Below are 16374 nucleotides of genomic sequence, written 5' to 3' on the forward strand. Positions count from 1 at the left end.
CAAATTGTGTTTAATCAATCTTTGCAAGAAGTACTTTTGGGTATATGGTAAAGGACGGTAGAGGTTTAGTTTACAATTAGTATTATTCAAAAAAGAGAAATTTTAAATATTTATTATAAAAATTAATTAATTTTTTAATTCTATGTAATTGATGTATAAAACATAAAGTAATATATATTAAAGACCTTAATCAATATAAAATATAAGTATGTAAAAGCAATAATATTGGTAAGAACATATCTGCTTACAAGTTACATGTTTGAAAACACTATCATTATTGAGAAAATAACTAGGTAATATTCTATTATGTCAACTTTATTATATGAATGACAATATAAATAAACCTACAAACCGGAGATCATATAATATTAGTATACTATAAAAAAGAAATTATACCTTATGAAAAAAGTGCTTGAATCTGGTAATTAGCCTTGTTATTTAAATGAGTAATAGGAGTTAGGAGACGAACAAAAGAATAAACAACGGAAGGAAAAAAAGAGATATATTTATAGTAGATGAGTAATAGGAGTTAGTAGAGAGATTATTCCAAATACGAATAAGAGAGAACAAAAATAAGATAAAATAAAAAAGAGAAGAAAGGAATGGTAGAGATAAAAAGTAAAAGCTAAATTAAAAAAGAATAATTCAGAAAATATGATCTTATGGTAAGGATATTTTTATCTTGAAAAAATTAATTTTATGCTTTTGCTTTTTGGAAAAAGCTATAATTTGTAGTTTCTTTCTAAAAGTAAAAAAACTGCCTCTGGATTGAAAAGCACTTACTATTTGTTTAGCCAAACACCTCATATTTTCAAATAAATATTTTTCTGGCAAATAAAAAAAAATACTTTCAACTTCATAGAAACTTGGTCAAACAAACTCGAAGTAATAAGAATGTATATTGCTGTTATGGTTTAACGTGCATATTTGAGTTGCTGTTTAGCATTTATTTATTTATTTATATATTCCATTTGTGTTTGCTCACCATGAATGCCTACTATGGATTTTTGAAGTATTTTGTTCTGATCTTTTTTATGTAACTTAACCAAGGTTAATTTGATAACAGTGAATATAAAAATGCATGACAAATGTTGAACTCAGTGACGACCTTGAGTGGTTGCCTCATTTAAAAGTTTAAATTATTAAAGTTGATATACTTTTGTTTATAATTAGTACTAATATATGCCACAACCAGCTTGTGGTTACTCTTACATACTTATCGGATTCATCTAAATTTTAATTAAAGAAAACTTTTATCTAGTTAATTATTTCATAAGATGTGTCACGTTTTACTAATTAGCAATACCATGTGTGGTTATTCCTTTTATTACAATAAAGACATGGAAATATAGTACAAGAACCAAAAACTCCTTATATGTAAGAGTCAGCGCATCCTTTTTTTTTTTGGGTCAGCGCATCCTGAAGTTGCTTCAACGAGTCGGAACATTTACTCAGATAACGTCCATCTAAAAAAGAAATGGAGTTCCCAGCAGAAATTAAACAACAAATACAGTTCTTTTCTAACAACAAAATAAGGGTTAAGTATAGCCAACTAGCTTTCATAAAGAAACTTCCCTGTATAGAAAAGTGAGAGAGTTCTCGATTCTGCCTAGCACAATTGGTTAATAGGAAAATACCACGCGTCAAGGCTCTACATGGTGAAATTCCTTTTTCTCCATTTTAATATGATCCAAAATTATGATGGATAATATGACCGTCCCTCAAGTAGTTCATCTTTTTTTGTTTTGCGGAAAGTGAAGCACTCTGCTAAACCATACCTCACTGACATATTTTGATCACTTTGGTCTCTAAAAGAATCAAGATAACAGGATATCGACTTCCCAAGTAGACTGAAGGGAATCAAGTTACGAAATCCGTCCTTACCTCATAAACTTATACTAGTTACTTTCATTAAGACGAACAAGAAGAATAAGAATAAAACAGGAGATGCTTCAAATTCCAGCTCCCCCCACATTAAGTAAACCTTACTGCAAGTTCTAAGCTTTGACGACACGAATATAACAAACTTGGGGTGTGTTTGGTATGAAGGAAAACATTTTCTGAAAAATGTTTTTCAATTTTCCCATGTTTGGTTGGTTTAAATATTTTGGAAAACATTTTCCTTATCAATTCATTTTCCTCCAATTATGTTTTCCTTATTAAAAGAAGGAAAACATTTTCCAAAGCTCCTTCTCAACCTTTCTTACCCTCACCAACCCACCCTACCCCACCCCCAGCCCCCACCCACCGAAAAAATTTAAAATATATTTTTTAGTTTTTAATTTTATTATTTATCGATTTAAAAGGCTCAAAATTTTACAAGTTCCAAAATTATAACTTCAGAAGTTTATGTGTTTGGAAGTTTAGGGATTTAAAAATTATAAAGTTTACGGTTTCAAAAATACGCGATTTTTGCGTTAAAAAGTAAAGCATCACATTAGTTCCTTTAAATTGTATCAATTTTTAGAGACTTCAGGAAGGGGTAGGGGAGGGGGTGGGGTGGGGGGAAGGGGGAGGAGAGTTGCATAAAAACTATTTTCCTAAAAAAAACTATTTTCTACTCTAGCCAAACAATAGAAAATATTTTCCGGAAAATATTTTCCATTTACCAACCAAACAAGAGAAAATAAGTGATAAAACCACTCATTTTCCATAAAAACATTTTCATGGAAAACATTTTCCTTCGTACCAAACACACCCTTGATGTGTAAGAATTTTAATTCCTATTTAGAGGGGGTGAGGGGAAGAGTCTAGCAGATAAAGCTTAAGCACAGCTCCCTAAGCAACTTCACCTACATGCAAAGCGACCTATGCAAAGTAAAAGAGCGCAAGCAGGACGAATTAAAATCCCTGGACCACATAACATAAAAGCATAATCTTAAGAATCCAAAAATAATCTCATACTCTAGATAAAACATCCCGAGAAAACCCTAGCAGTATTCCCAAAACTCATCCCTGCAAAATCTGTTTATATCCTCCTCTCACAACAGAGGAGATGATTCATCAAAAAAAACCTGCATTCAGCAGTCACTGGACCACCTTGACTCGCTCAAGAAACAAGGTTGTCATTGAGGGAAAGTGAGGCAAGTTGGTCAGCCGGGCTGGCGGTCTGCTGAACATTCCTCAGAACTTCCATAGCCTCAGCAACTTTAGCCTTCAACGCCTCTGGCGACTCAAGCAGATGCAGAACCTCAGTCTGATCCATTTCAAGAAGCATGCCTGTAACCTTTGCTGCATGCTCGTGCTCCAGCTGATCAACAAGTGGGTACAAACTTTCACCCAACATCTGCCAAGAGGAGAGCGTTAAATCACTAGTTCAGTCACGAAGAGATAACCTGTAATGTCAATAACTCACCGTCCTCTGCTGTTCAGGTGGTGCATTTGCAAGGGCAGAAGCCAATGTTGAAATTGGCATGGGCTGTCCCATTGCAGAATCACGAGGAAGCATGCCACCCATGTCATATGGAACAGAAAGCATACTCCCAGGAACGCCTGGCATTGGCCCCTCCGGTCCATTACGTCCTGGTGGATAGCGGTACATTCTTCCCCTTGGGAGCATCTGCAGAATGAGTCTTTCATCATTAGCTTACAGGTCTTAACAAAAATATATAACTGGATAACCAAAAAACTGCAGAGAGAAAACAAAAATTAACCTGCTGCTGCATCAAGGGCATAGGCTGTTGAGTTTGTTGCACAGGCCCTGCACCTCGTCGACCACCTGGACGCTGGCCCTGTTGTCCTTGTTGGACTAAGGGCATGAAGAAGTTCGGCATAGGAGCTCCTCCAGGACGCATTCCAGGAACAAGCTGTTGTTGATAGCCAAACCCAGCCTAGAAAATAAGATTATGGATCAGTAATAAACCCATTTCAATACACTTGAAGCAAAACATCATGTGCAGTCATTTACAATTTTAAATAGACCACTACAACAACCAAGTGGAATCCCACAAGTGGGGTTGGTCTGGGGAGGGTAGTGTATATGCATGCCTTACTCCTACTCCTTCGGAGTAGGGAGGCTGTTTCCTTTAAATGGACCACTATGGAGAAGAATTAACATGGAGTGTTCCAAATAAATAGACCACTATGGAGAAGAATTAAAATGGTTACCTGGGGCGGAATCATAGCAGGGGGACCTTGCCCATAGAATAGTTGCTGTCCAATCCCAGGAGCACCAGGAGGGTAGATTGGCATGCGAGGAGCAAGTGATGGGGGCATTGCCACTGGCCGCAGTTGTGAAAATTGTGCCTGTACCAACTAGTGCATTGATCAATATACATTACTAGGTAACTGTTTCAGCAGATCAAAACTTATCAGCAACACAGGCTTAAGATGTTAAGCCACCTTGAAACATACATTAGTCAGACTAACTCTAGATGTCCTCTGAGCATCTAAAACTAAAGCCGAGAGCTGATTCTACTGATAAAGTATTCCACGTTTTACTTAACAATTTAAAGCAGCATGATGCAAAAACCTTTCAGCAGTGCCACATTGTTTGGCTATTAATTATTACCTGCAACTTTGCTCTTCTCTCCTCTTTCCGCTGTGCTAGTGCAACATAGAGTGGCTTGCTAACTATCATTTTTCCATTCATCTCAGAAAGCTTAAAAAGAAAAAAGAGAAGAGTTACAACTTAATGAGCACAATGTACTAAAAGACTTGACATATAAGTATTACTTACAGCTCTGGAAGCTTCTTCGGAAGTGGAGAAGGCAACAAATCCAGACCCCCTGCTGATTCCACTTGGATCCCGCATAACCTGCAACACAAGAACAGAACATCTAAGCAAAATGAATGGATGCAGTGACCTAAAAGTTCATCCACAAGAAATTGTATACCTTGCATGAAGTTATTGTACCGAACTCTGAAAAAAGTTCCTTGAGCTTCTCATCATCAATGGTGTCATCCAAATTTTTTACATACAAGTTAAGACCTTGGTATTTATCAACCGCCTCCTTGGCAGTCTGCTCAAACTTGCTTTTCAATTCTTGCTCTCTTTCAGATTTCTTCTGTGCTTTCCCAACATACCACTCTTTATCATCAAATTTCTTTCCATTTAAGGATTCAACAGCCTTAGCAGCATCCTCTGCAGTTTCAAAATTGACGAACCCAAAACACTTGGATTTCCCATCTGCATCTCTCATCACTACTGCACTAGTAATGTTCCCGAACTCACCAAAAACTTTCTTCAGCTCATCATCAGTCGTAGAGTCTGACAAATTTTTGACATAGACATTTTGGAATTTGGTCATGCCAGTTCCAGATTCTCTTTCCTGTTTGCGGAGAAAATGCCCAACATATACTTGCTTATCATTCATGAGCATACCATTTAACTTATCTATGGCACCTTGAGCAGATTCTTCATTGTCATATTGTACAAAACCATAACCCTTTGACTGGCCATTAGAATCAGTAGCTATCTTGCAAGAAAGAATGTTGCCAAAGCTTGAAAATGTGTCATGTAAAGCTTTGTTATCAATTGACTTGTCCAAGTTCTGTGTAAATAATTCAAACAAATGCATAAGAAACAAAAAATAAAAAGACAACCAGCAGAAAACTGCACACTAGTTGGTTTACCAGGCCAAAACTTTTCAAAATTGGAGAAAGATCATATCAGTGGCTGGGTGCTTAAGTGGAAGCTGGTGTGAACATCATTCACTTGATTTCATGTTACAGATCTAATTATTTAAGTGAAGCAGTGACACCAACACTTCAGATGAGGAAAAGAACCCATCCTATTTCTCATTATAGGCTTTGTGTCTGGTATATATCCTATGAATAGGAGCGAACAGGAGAAGCTAGCAGATTCAGAAAAAACATTGAACTTGAAATGACAAATAACACCATACAAGATTCAGGTTTTAGCTATATTACCTTGATAAATATATTTGCTGATCCACTCTTGCGAAGAGTGGGATCCCTATGAGAGTACATCACCCTGATGGACTTTCCGTTAACAGGAGTGAAGTTCAACATGTCCATTGCCCTTGAAGCTGTGACAAAATAGATCAAAAAACATTAAAACCAAACAGCAAAAAACATAGGCACATGACATTATTTCAAGTTAAACAGAATATTAAACTTAACCAGTTAAACAGACTTAAGCTCCCAACATTGCCTCATCATGATGAACTAAAGATACTTAAGAAAAACATTTTACGGGCAAAAACACACGAGCTGAAATTTTTGTTTAAAACCAATTCTTTACAAGCAGGGGCAAAGGACAGGAAGCAAATTACCATTGCCTTTTGGATTGAAAGGGTTCCCCAAGAATTTAATTCAAATCCAAACAGACAGATCACTCTTTATACAGCAATTAAAAAGGTGCAAAACCACATTGCTTTAACGATTTTACAAGCATTTTCACTACCACTCTCATCGAGTGGCCAAGAAAGTGGAGCAAAGCAAGTGACAACTTGAAGTACATGGCACATCCCACATTACTGCTGAGAGTGTTAAATCTAAGATATATTCAAAGAGGAAAAGAAAGTGGGTGCTTGAATAACTTGCAAGCATATCCAAAATAGTAATTTCAGCAAATGTAAGGTAATACTTTCACAACTTCCCATAATATACTTAATATCCCATTATTACTATTATTATTTTCTTTTAAGAAGATCTCTATAAATAGCAACAAAATCAGATGTCAAATGTGCAGGCATTTCAATAATGAAAAGGAATTAATTTTTAATCTTCGAATGGCTCATTAAACTTTGACATTACTGGATTTATCAACATGCATTCACACTGTAAAAGATATCAAATTTCAAATTCATGAAAAATGACTGTTTGTTAACATGCAATCCGCACTATTAAAGATAATAAATTTAAAAATTCATGAAAAAAGGACTACTAACCATCATTAGGGTTGCTGTAGTTAACGTAACCATAACCAAGGGATCTCCTAGTACTCAGGTCCCTACAAACCCTAACTGAAACAACCTGACCGACTTGGTTGAACAGATCGTACAGCTGCGAATCAGTCACGTTAAAGTCCAAGTCCCCTACGTACAGTGACGTCGACGTTAAACCACCTGGGGCAGCTACGGCGGCGGCGCCACCAACAGCAGCAGTAGCCGCCACACCATTTCCTCCTGCCACTGGACTCTGGTGCTGAACCTGAATCTGCGCCATAACTAACTTCAGAACCTTCTAGAACAACAACAAAATTAGAACTTTTTCGAAGCTTCCAGAACCAAAAAGCTCCCTTCCTTTTTTTTTTTTTAAGTTCCCTCTCCTCTTGTTATTAAGGAGAAAAACTAGAGAGGAAAAAGTAAGCGAAAATGTAGGGATTTTTTTGTTTTTGAGATGTAAAAATAGAGGAGAGGGAAGGGTAAAATGGAGATAGAAATCAGAGAGAAAAATGAAGAGAAAATTTTTCGATTTTTTAGGGTTGAGGGAGGGCAGAGAAAACTGCACCGCAACAGGCGATTGATGAAACTGTGAGGGTTATATATGCGGCGATTCTTCTGAGAAACCCTAACTTTGTATGAGAGGAATAAATCGCGACCGTTTGTTTGATACTTGCGATGATCAAGGTTCAGGGTTTTCTGTTGGACCGGGACTTTTCAACTAGACCGGTTTAAGAGAACAGGGCCACGTGCTTTCATTAGGAAAAAATCCGGGCCTCGCACGCAGTGAGTACCAGAATTAGGGGTGGACATATATCGGGTAAAACCGATAACCCGAACCGTTAATTATTTATTGGATTATCGGTATTGGGTTATAAGGTTAACGGTTCGATAACGGGTTAAAATTTGTTTTTATTGGGTTATCGGTACGGGCTCGGTTTGCAATTCTGTTATTGGGTAAAAAACGATAACCCAATAAGAATTAACTAATTTACTAGTTTACCCTTAAGTATATACATACTATACTAGGGTTTCATAATTGGTTTTTCCTATTCTTTCTCAATTCTCAGTAAGTTAGTTTCTCTTTCTCAATTTCTCAATTTTTCCGCCGCACCTCTACGGCCCAACCTCGCCAGTTCTCCGCCTCACCCACGGCTCACGCCCTCATCAGTTCTCCGCCTCACGGCTCACGCCCTCACCAGTCACCAGTCATCTCGTCAAGACTCAGGCTGGCGTCACTCGTCAGTCGCATCACGCCCTCACCAGTCAGCCCGTCAAGACTCAGGCGGGCGTGTAAGTTTTTAGTTGCTTCATCTTCATCTTTTTCTTAGTTTGTTTGAAAGCATTCTGGCTCTGGATTTTTTTTTTTGGGGGGGGGGGGGGGGGTGTGTTGTATGTGTGCGCGCTGCTATTGTTTGAGATCTTGTTCTAATCGTTTGTCTAGTCTTTAAACGTTTTTGGAGATTCTGTTTTATGAGAAATGAAATGGGCTTTGACAAGAAATGTATAAATTTGGTGTTGTTGCATTATCCACTTATAATTTTAACAAGTGTTTCTCTTTTTGGAATATTAAGAATCCTAAGCAGTAAACTTCTGTTTAACTGTTCTTAAGGATACAAGACCACGTTTTATTAACAATACAATCATATTCCATTCCACCTTTGTAATCCTATATTTATGCATCAGAAAGTTGTCAAAGACAACAGAAATCTGATCTATTTCTTCAATTATGGCTCAAGATAATTGAGAACTCGACAGTTTTATATATTGCGAAATTATTTTAGTTGTTTTATCTTATCGGGTAAATCGATAACCGAACCGATAATGATCGATAACCGATTAACCGATAACCGATAACCAATATCTTATCGGTTTGGTTATCGGGTTATGATGTTTGTAAACCGATAACCGATAGGAAAAATCGATAATATTCAAAACCGAACCGAACCGACCGATGCCCACCCCTAACGAGAATCCCTTTTTTTCTATTCTATTATATAGAAAAGGAAAGATGGTTGACCGAGGGCATATATGTCATTTTATAAAAACTCCATGTTTGCATTTTTTAAATGCAAAATAACGTGGACCCCATATTCTTATAGCCACAACTTTCCTTTAAATCATTATGCTTGTGTTGATTAGATTGTTTGTGCAGTGCAAATGCTCATTTCCAATCTTTTTCTCATTTTGGAAAATTATTAATTTTGTTTTATTCAAATAGAAGTTTCCACAGAGAAAATAAATTTAATTTTTAAATAATGCAATAACAAAAAAGAAGTATCGATATTTACAAGATTTTCATATTTACCCATACTATCTTAAAGCAATTTGAAACAAAAAATTAAATGATTTTAATCTATCCACTATTTGAAGACGATTTCAAACTAAATATTTTTATATTCAAAAGTAATTTTAAAAAATAAAGCTTGTTAAACCTCAAAAGTTAATTAACTAAACACCAACAAATAATAATTTTAATAAAATTACAATGTCGGGCCCGTATACGGGCCTTTCCTCATCTAGTTTACCTATATACTGTTAATTATTTTTGACGTAATGACTTCCTAGCCACTTACATTTGTACGACTTTTAAAAACAGATACATGAATTTGCACTTTTCTCATTTGAACATTCCAACTTGATGCAATGGATACTAATAAATACATTTGACGGTTGACTATGCCTACATGGAAGCGGCGTAGCTGACATGGCTAAATTGTGTGCAAATCACACTGCAAAGGCGCGTGGATAGTATTGTTTTTATTAAAAAAATATGAGAATCAAAATAAAATATAAATGAGACCAGAAAAAAAAAGATATCTTTCACTTTCCCCTTCTCTTTTCCACTCCCTCCCATCTCTCTCGTCTCCCCTACCAAACTCCCACCTCCCCTTTCCCCCTCCAAAATACTTGTCTCTCAATAACCCTTCCATTTAAATACACACTCTTAGGATACTTAACCAAGTACAATAAAGCCCTAAGTGGCTGCTGAAAATTACCCAAAGCTGAAACCTTTAACACGGTCCCTCAACTGCTTTAAAATTGGGTCCATACTATCAAAATCCCCTTCTTTAACAACTCATCCAAAAACCCGGGTGGACGTCACTCCCTTACTACCCCCACCCCCACCAAACGCATCCACAGAGCTTGAAACTCTGAAAATATCACGACTCAAAACTCTAACCTGTCGTGATGGCACCTATCGTGGTACTAGGCAAGCCGACACCATTTCAAACACTTTGATTTTTCATTAAAAGGTAAGTCAAAGCTTTTTCATATCAGAAATTTCATAAAAGAGTTAAACTCAAGATAAGAAAATGCGGAAAAGATAGCCAGACATCAAGGTGTCACTAAGTCATGAGCATCTAAACCCAGTTCAGAATCAGAGTTTACAATAGTCCACCAACTAAACAGAAAGAAAAGATAGTAATAGAAGGAGAGACAAGGGCTGCGAACGCTAGCAGCTACCTCGTATGTCTCTGACAGCCAACTACGCACGAACTCAATGACCTTTGCGTCCGGTCTTACCTGAATCTGCACACAAGGTGCAGGGAGTAATGTGAGCACTTCCAACTCAGTAAGTAACAGAAATAAATAAGGAACTGAGAAGTAGTGACGAGCTATGAAAATACAGTTTATCTCAGTAACTTTCAAATAAAGAACAGACATGCTTTCAAATTTAGTAGTTTAAGGCAAATCAGTTCGTACTGAAGTAAATCAGATATCAAGTCTTCCAGAAATTTGCACAACAAGGACAAATAACAACTAAGTGCAACAAATAATTGAAAGCAAGTAGAGCCTCTCAAGGCAACAGTCACTCAGCTCATCTCAACAGCTCAATCACTCAACTCATCTCAACAGCTCAATCACTCGGCTCTCAGCCCTAAGTAATCATACTCAATAGGTACCTGCGCTCACTGGGGGTGTGCACATTCCGGGGGGGCTCCTTCAGCCCTCCGGGGGTGTGCACATTCCGGAGGGGCTCCTTCAGCCCTCCGGAATCATACTCTCAACAGCTCAATCACTCAACTCATCTCAATAGCTCAATCACTCGGCTCTCAGCCCTCAGTAATCATACTCAATAGGTACCTGCGCTCACTGGGGTTGTGCACATTCCGGAGGGGCTCCTTCAGCCCAAGCGCTATATCACCGTGGAGTGCATCCCGATCCAATATATAAGTAGCCATAAGGCTCGTTGCGGCGTGCAACCTAATCCAATATAGATAATTAGCCCAAAGGCTCGTTGCGGAGTACAACCCGATCCACTATATACAATTAGCCCCGAGGCTCGTTGCACGCGTTCAACCCGATCTATATACACTCACATAGCTCACAGCTCAGCACTCAGGCCCTATCTCAGTCACCAACCTCACCAGTCCCTCAGGCTCTCAGAAAATATATAATTCAATCCCAAACAGAGATAATAACATGTATCAATAATAAATAAGAAGGGACGGAGGTATGATACGCAAGTAATATCATGAACAAAATAGCAAATAACAGTTAATTCAACAAGTGCACGACCTCACATGTCTAAACAGTGATATCATAAGGCCTAAACATGATTTCTAACATGAAGGGCAGTCAATTTCCATGAAAACAGAGGGAACATGTAGTAAACAGTAAGCTATTCGATTCCACAGTCTCACGGGACGGACCAGGTCACAATCCCTTTGGTGCACGCCCACATGCCCGTCACCTAGCATGTGAGTCACCTCCAAAATAATCATATGACACAAAATCCAGGGTTTCATACCCTCTGGACCAGATTTGTAACTGTTACTTACCTCAATCTGAGCAATAGTCCTATTCCGCGATGCCTTTGCCCCTCAAATCGGCCTCCAAACGTCCCGAATCTAGCCACAAGTGATACAGCACAATCAATAAAGGCCAAAGGGAACAATTCCACAAGAAAACTACTAAATTAGAGCTAAAATCCGAAATCGACTCAAACCCGACCCCCGGGCCCACGTCTCAAAATCTGACAAAAGTCACAAAACCCGAAAGACCATTTACTCACGAGTCTAACCATACCAAATTTATCAAAATCCGACCTCATTTGGTCACTCAAATCCCCAAAATCCACTCTCCAAATTCTCAAGCCCTAAACCCCTAAATATTTAGCTCAAATCTCTAATTGGATGATGAATAAAGCCATGGATTCACGAAATTTATACCATTATGGGTTAGAATCACTTACCCCAATGTTTCTCCTTGAAAACCTTCGAAAAATCGCCTCTCTCCCGAGTTCCTCAAGCCCAAAATTGAAAATGGGGAACAAAACCTCGAGCTGGGGTTTTCTACCCAGCAAAAACCGCACCTGCAGTCCTAGTTCCGCACCTGCGAAAACGCATATGCGAATAGGGCTCCGCTTCTGCGGAAATTCATTAAAAGACTGGATCCGCTCCTACGATCACTTGACCGCATCTGCGACCATTGCAGATGCGGGAACCAAGCTGCACCTACGATCCATCTGCGCATCTGCGCCTCTCAATCCGCTTCTGCGACTGCCACAGATGTGGGATTTCCATCGCACCTGCGGTCTGAGCCTAGGTCTTCCTTAGCCGCACCTGCGGCTCTTCCTTCGCGCCTACGACCTCGCACTTGCGGTTCCCAATCCGCAGGTGCGGTTACACCAGCAGCAGCAGCTGCATTTTTCCAACTCCAAACACTCCGATAACTACCCGAAATCACCCCAAGGCCCTCGGGACCACAAACAAACATACTAACACGTCCCAAAACCTCATACGAACTTAGTCGAACATTCGAATCAATCAAAACAACATCAAAACACCGAGTTACTCCCGGATTCAAGCCTAAGAATTTCTAAACTTCCAAATTTCACAAAAGACGTCAAAACCTATCAAACCACGTCCGAATGACCTCAAATTTTGCACACAAGTCAGAATTGACACCATGAACCTACTCCAACTTCCAGAAATTCAATCCGACCCCGATATCAAAATTTTCACTGCCGGCCAAAATTGCCAAAATTCTAACTTTCGCCAATTCAAGCCTAATTCTACTACGGACTTCCAAATCACATTCCGCACACGCTACTAAGTCCAAAATTACCTAAAGCAGCTAACGGAACCATCAAAATTCAAATTCGAGGTCGTTTACACATAAGTCAACATCCGGCCAACCTTTCCAACTTAAGCTTTCAAATAAGAGACTATGTGTCTCAATTCTCAACGAAACCACTCCGAACCCAAATCAGCTAACCCGGTAAGCCATAATACAGTTGTAGAACAAAAAAGAAGCAGGAAATGGGAGAACGGGGCTATAACTCTCGAAATGATCGGCCGGATCGTTACAGAAAACACCAAAGGAAGTAAAGGATAAACACTCGATTTCGCTATATCCCAATTAGGAAACATATCAGGATTCCCTAAATGTATCCTACAATAAGAAACCGCAAGCTTCTTAACTTGTTTAACCACTAATTCCATCTCAGACCTGACGTTTTAATCGCAGCTAACAGAACCGTCCAATTTAAATTCGAGGTCGTTTACACATAAGTCAACATCCGGCCAACCTTTCTAACTTAAGCTTTCAAATAAGAGACTATGTGTCTCAATTCTCAACGAAACCACTCCGGACCCAAACCAGCTAACACGGTAAGCCATAATACAGTTGTAGAACAAAAAAGAAACAGGAAATGGGGGAACGGGGCTATAACTCTCGAAATGATCGGCCGGGTCGTTACAGAAAACACCAAAGGAAGCAAAGGAGAAACACTCGATTTCGCTATATCCCAATTAGGAAACATATCAGGATTCCCTAAATGTATCCTACAATAAGAAACCGCAAGCTTCTTAACTTGTTTAACCACTAATTCCATCTCAGACCTGACGTTTTATCCTTCATCGATGCAAATTTCTTGCCCTCTTCGTGGACCCTACGGAAACAGTTGATTAAATATTGAAAAGGAGGTTCAACCGAAACAAAATTACCTGACAGTTGATCGATTAAAACCCGCTCCATCAAATCCCGAGATAACATTGAACATACATGTGTCAACAAAATGTGAATGAATGGATGATGTGGCTATGCAAAATATTAAATTAAATTCATGTCAGTAGCAATTGAATAACACGACCATCACAAGTGTTTATTAGTAGCCATTTTTTCAAGTAAAGGTGTTTAAGTGGGAAACCCAAGAGTTCATATATCAGTTTTACAAACTGATGCAAGTTTAACTGGCCAGGAAGCCATTTCGCCATTATTTTTCACCTACTTATTAATGTTATTACATGGCAAACAAATTTATGCCAAATTTCTGGGAGGTCAAAAATATTTTCTTAAAAATTAAGGTGTTTGATCAAAGTGAAAAAGTATTTTTGGGTGCAGCAAAAATAATTTTTCTACTTTTGGGTAGTAGTTACAAATTAAAGTTTCTTTCGGAAACAGAAGCATAAGCAGAAAATTAATATTACTTAGACAAAATATCCTTACTATAAATTTATATTTTTTAAATTATCCTCCATTAATTTAATTTTTTTTATTTCTACCATTTATCTTATGTTATTCACATGAAGTATATGTTTAACTTATATTAAATGGTGTATTTTGATATATTTGAATCACCATATAAGCTTTTAGTAATATCATATACCCAATATTATTGCTTTGGATAATTACATTTTATATATTAAATTCTTCTATACTAAATATTTGAATTCTATTTTTCTCTTTCAGATACTACTAATTGTAAAATAAATATTTAATATTCTTTTTCATAATTTAATACTGAAAAGTGCTTTTTGAAAAGATTTATCAAATGCAATGTTCTTATCAAATATTATAAAAAATACTCCCCAAATGAATTGGCCAAAACGCAAACTGCTATTATCCAAAAATATTCTTTTTGAAAGGAACTTTTGAATAAAAGTACTTTTTTAAATAGTAGTTTTTGGTAGATTGGTCAAATAGTTTATTAATTGTAATGTTAAAAAGCATGTTTTTTTCGTGATCTCAATTGTCTAATTTCACCTCTTCCCTTATATTATTAGGGGTGAAATTAAAAAGTTAAGTACAAATTTATGTGAATCTTGCAGTTTAAGGTAAAAACTACTTGCATTTAGTGTTTAAATCAAGCCATTAAATGTGAGACATATGTGTTACATAAATACTTTTTAACACTTAACTATGGTTAAATGATATGTATTTTCACTATGATTTGTTGATCCTTAAATTAAATTATTTAGTTACGTGTAAACATTCGATATGGATAAATTTTTACCTAGTTTTTACTCAAGTTATGTATATGTATCTATAAAATATAAAATATTTGATTATGAACTCAATTTTGTCGTAATTCTAAATTTGCCTCTGCATATTATCAATTTTTAAGTGTTTCTTACGCATCATTTATTATTATGTAGTTCTAAAAATATCACGACCTAAACCGATGGGTTGTGACGAGTGCCCAAGTCATAGCTGTCGAACACCCATAAGCATACATCTAAGATATAAACATTGAATAGGGGTAGGTCATGCATAACATCTGTCAATAAACTGCTGAATCATGTGAATAACATATGTGAGGAAACATGCCCAAAAGACATATATAACACATACATATAAATATGCGGAATACGAAAGGGCGAGCCGACAAGGCCACATACTATCCAATACCGACTGTCTAAAGACCTCTAATAGAGTGTACAACTGTACAAAGGACGGGACTGGGCCCCGTCATACCCATATATGTATACAATAATATTGTACCAAAATCCAATAGCAGCTCCGGATCAAATGGAGCACACCAACTCTCGCTAAGCAAGGATCCTATGAAGGGGGACAATCAGCCTTTCTACCTGCACCTGCGACCAAGAAACGCAGGCCCCCGGGCAATAGGGGCGTCAGTACAAATAATGTACCGAGTATGTAAGGCATAAAAATCAATATATAAAAGACATGAAAGAAACATGTAGTAAATGACTCAACCTATAAGTCTGAATAGCTTTGTGAGTCATGAAACATTTATAGTGTCATGCATATGCGTATAAATATCATATCATGCATATGTATATGCGTACATAACATCATCAAGCCTTTGAGGATAACCCATCATATCATCTCGGTCTCAGTGGGCGAAATCCTCAACGTATGCTAGTTGATCAAGTGGTGGTGCGTATATAACTCCATAACCTTTCCCCATACAATATATATATATATATATATATATACTATACACGTATATAAGCCATCTGGTCACGGGCCAACATACATGTATAAATGAATGCAATGCATAATGAAGTAAGTCAATAAGATCTCTCGGAATGTCATGATACCCATGAACAGACTATATGATAGTAGGACATATGGGGAATAAAGAACATAGGCAACCCTAGTACTTCTAAGAATAGAATCATTTGTGAAAGTTGCGTGCTTGCTCGTTTCGTTGTATCATATAGATCATGCCAAAAGGAAAGAAGGGATAGCCTCAACATACCTTATAGAAATCTGTCCAATAACAATGCTAAACTCAGCTCACTGCACCTTAATATACAACAATGAC

General features: G+C 37.4%; 1 protein-coding gene across 2 annotated transcripts; it reads right to left on the reverse strand.

Annotated features, from left to right (window-relative positions):
• Positions 1-2837: 2837 nt before the first annotated feature.
• LOC109240601 (polyadenylate-binding protein 2-like) lies at positions 2838-7434 on the reverse strand. Of its 2 annotated transcripts, none has more exons than XM_019407269.1 (9): positions 6855-7434; positions 5872-5990; positions 4836-5492; positions 4679-4756; positions 4511-4600; positions 4108-4245; positions 3654-3830; positions 3356-3559; positions 2838-3286 (listed from the first exon to the last, which is right to left on the reverse strand). In XM_019407269.1, the coding sequence occupies exons 1-9, from the start codon at positions 7129-7131 to the stop codon at positions 3050-3052; spliced, it is 1977 nt and encodes a 658-aa protein (XP_019262814.1). In that variant the 5' UTR covers positions 7132-7434; the 3' UTR covers positions 2838-3049. The 2 variants fall into 2 exon arrangements, with proteins under 2 accessions (XP_019262814.1, XP_019262813.1); XM_019407268.1 differs by having other exon boundaries at positions 4108-4254.
• Between the last annotated feature and the right edge of the window lie 8940 nt (positions 7435-16374).

Source organism: Nicotiana attenuata, unplaced genomic scaffold (assembly GCF_001879085.1).
Source record: "Nicotiana attenuata strain UT unplaced genomic scaffold, NIATTr2, whole genome shotgun sequence".
NCBI classification, from domain to species: Eukaryota; Viridiplantae; Streptophyta; class Magnoliopsida; order Solanales; family Solanaceae; genus Nicotiana; species Nicotiana attenuata.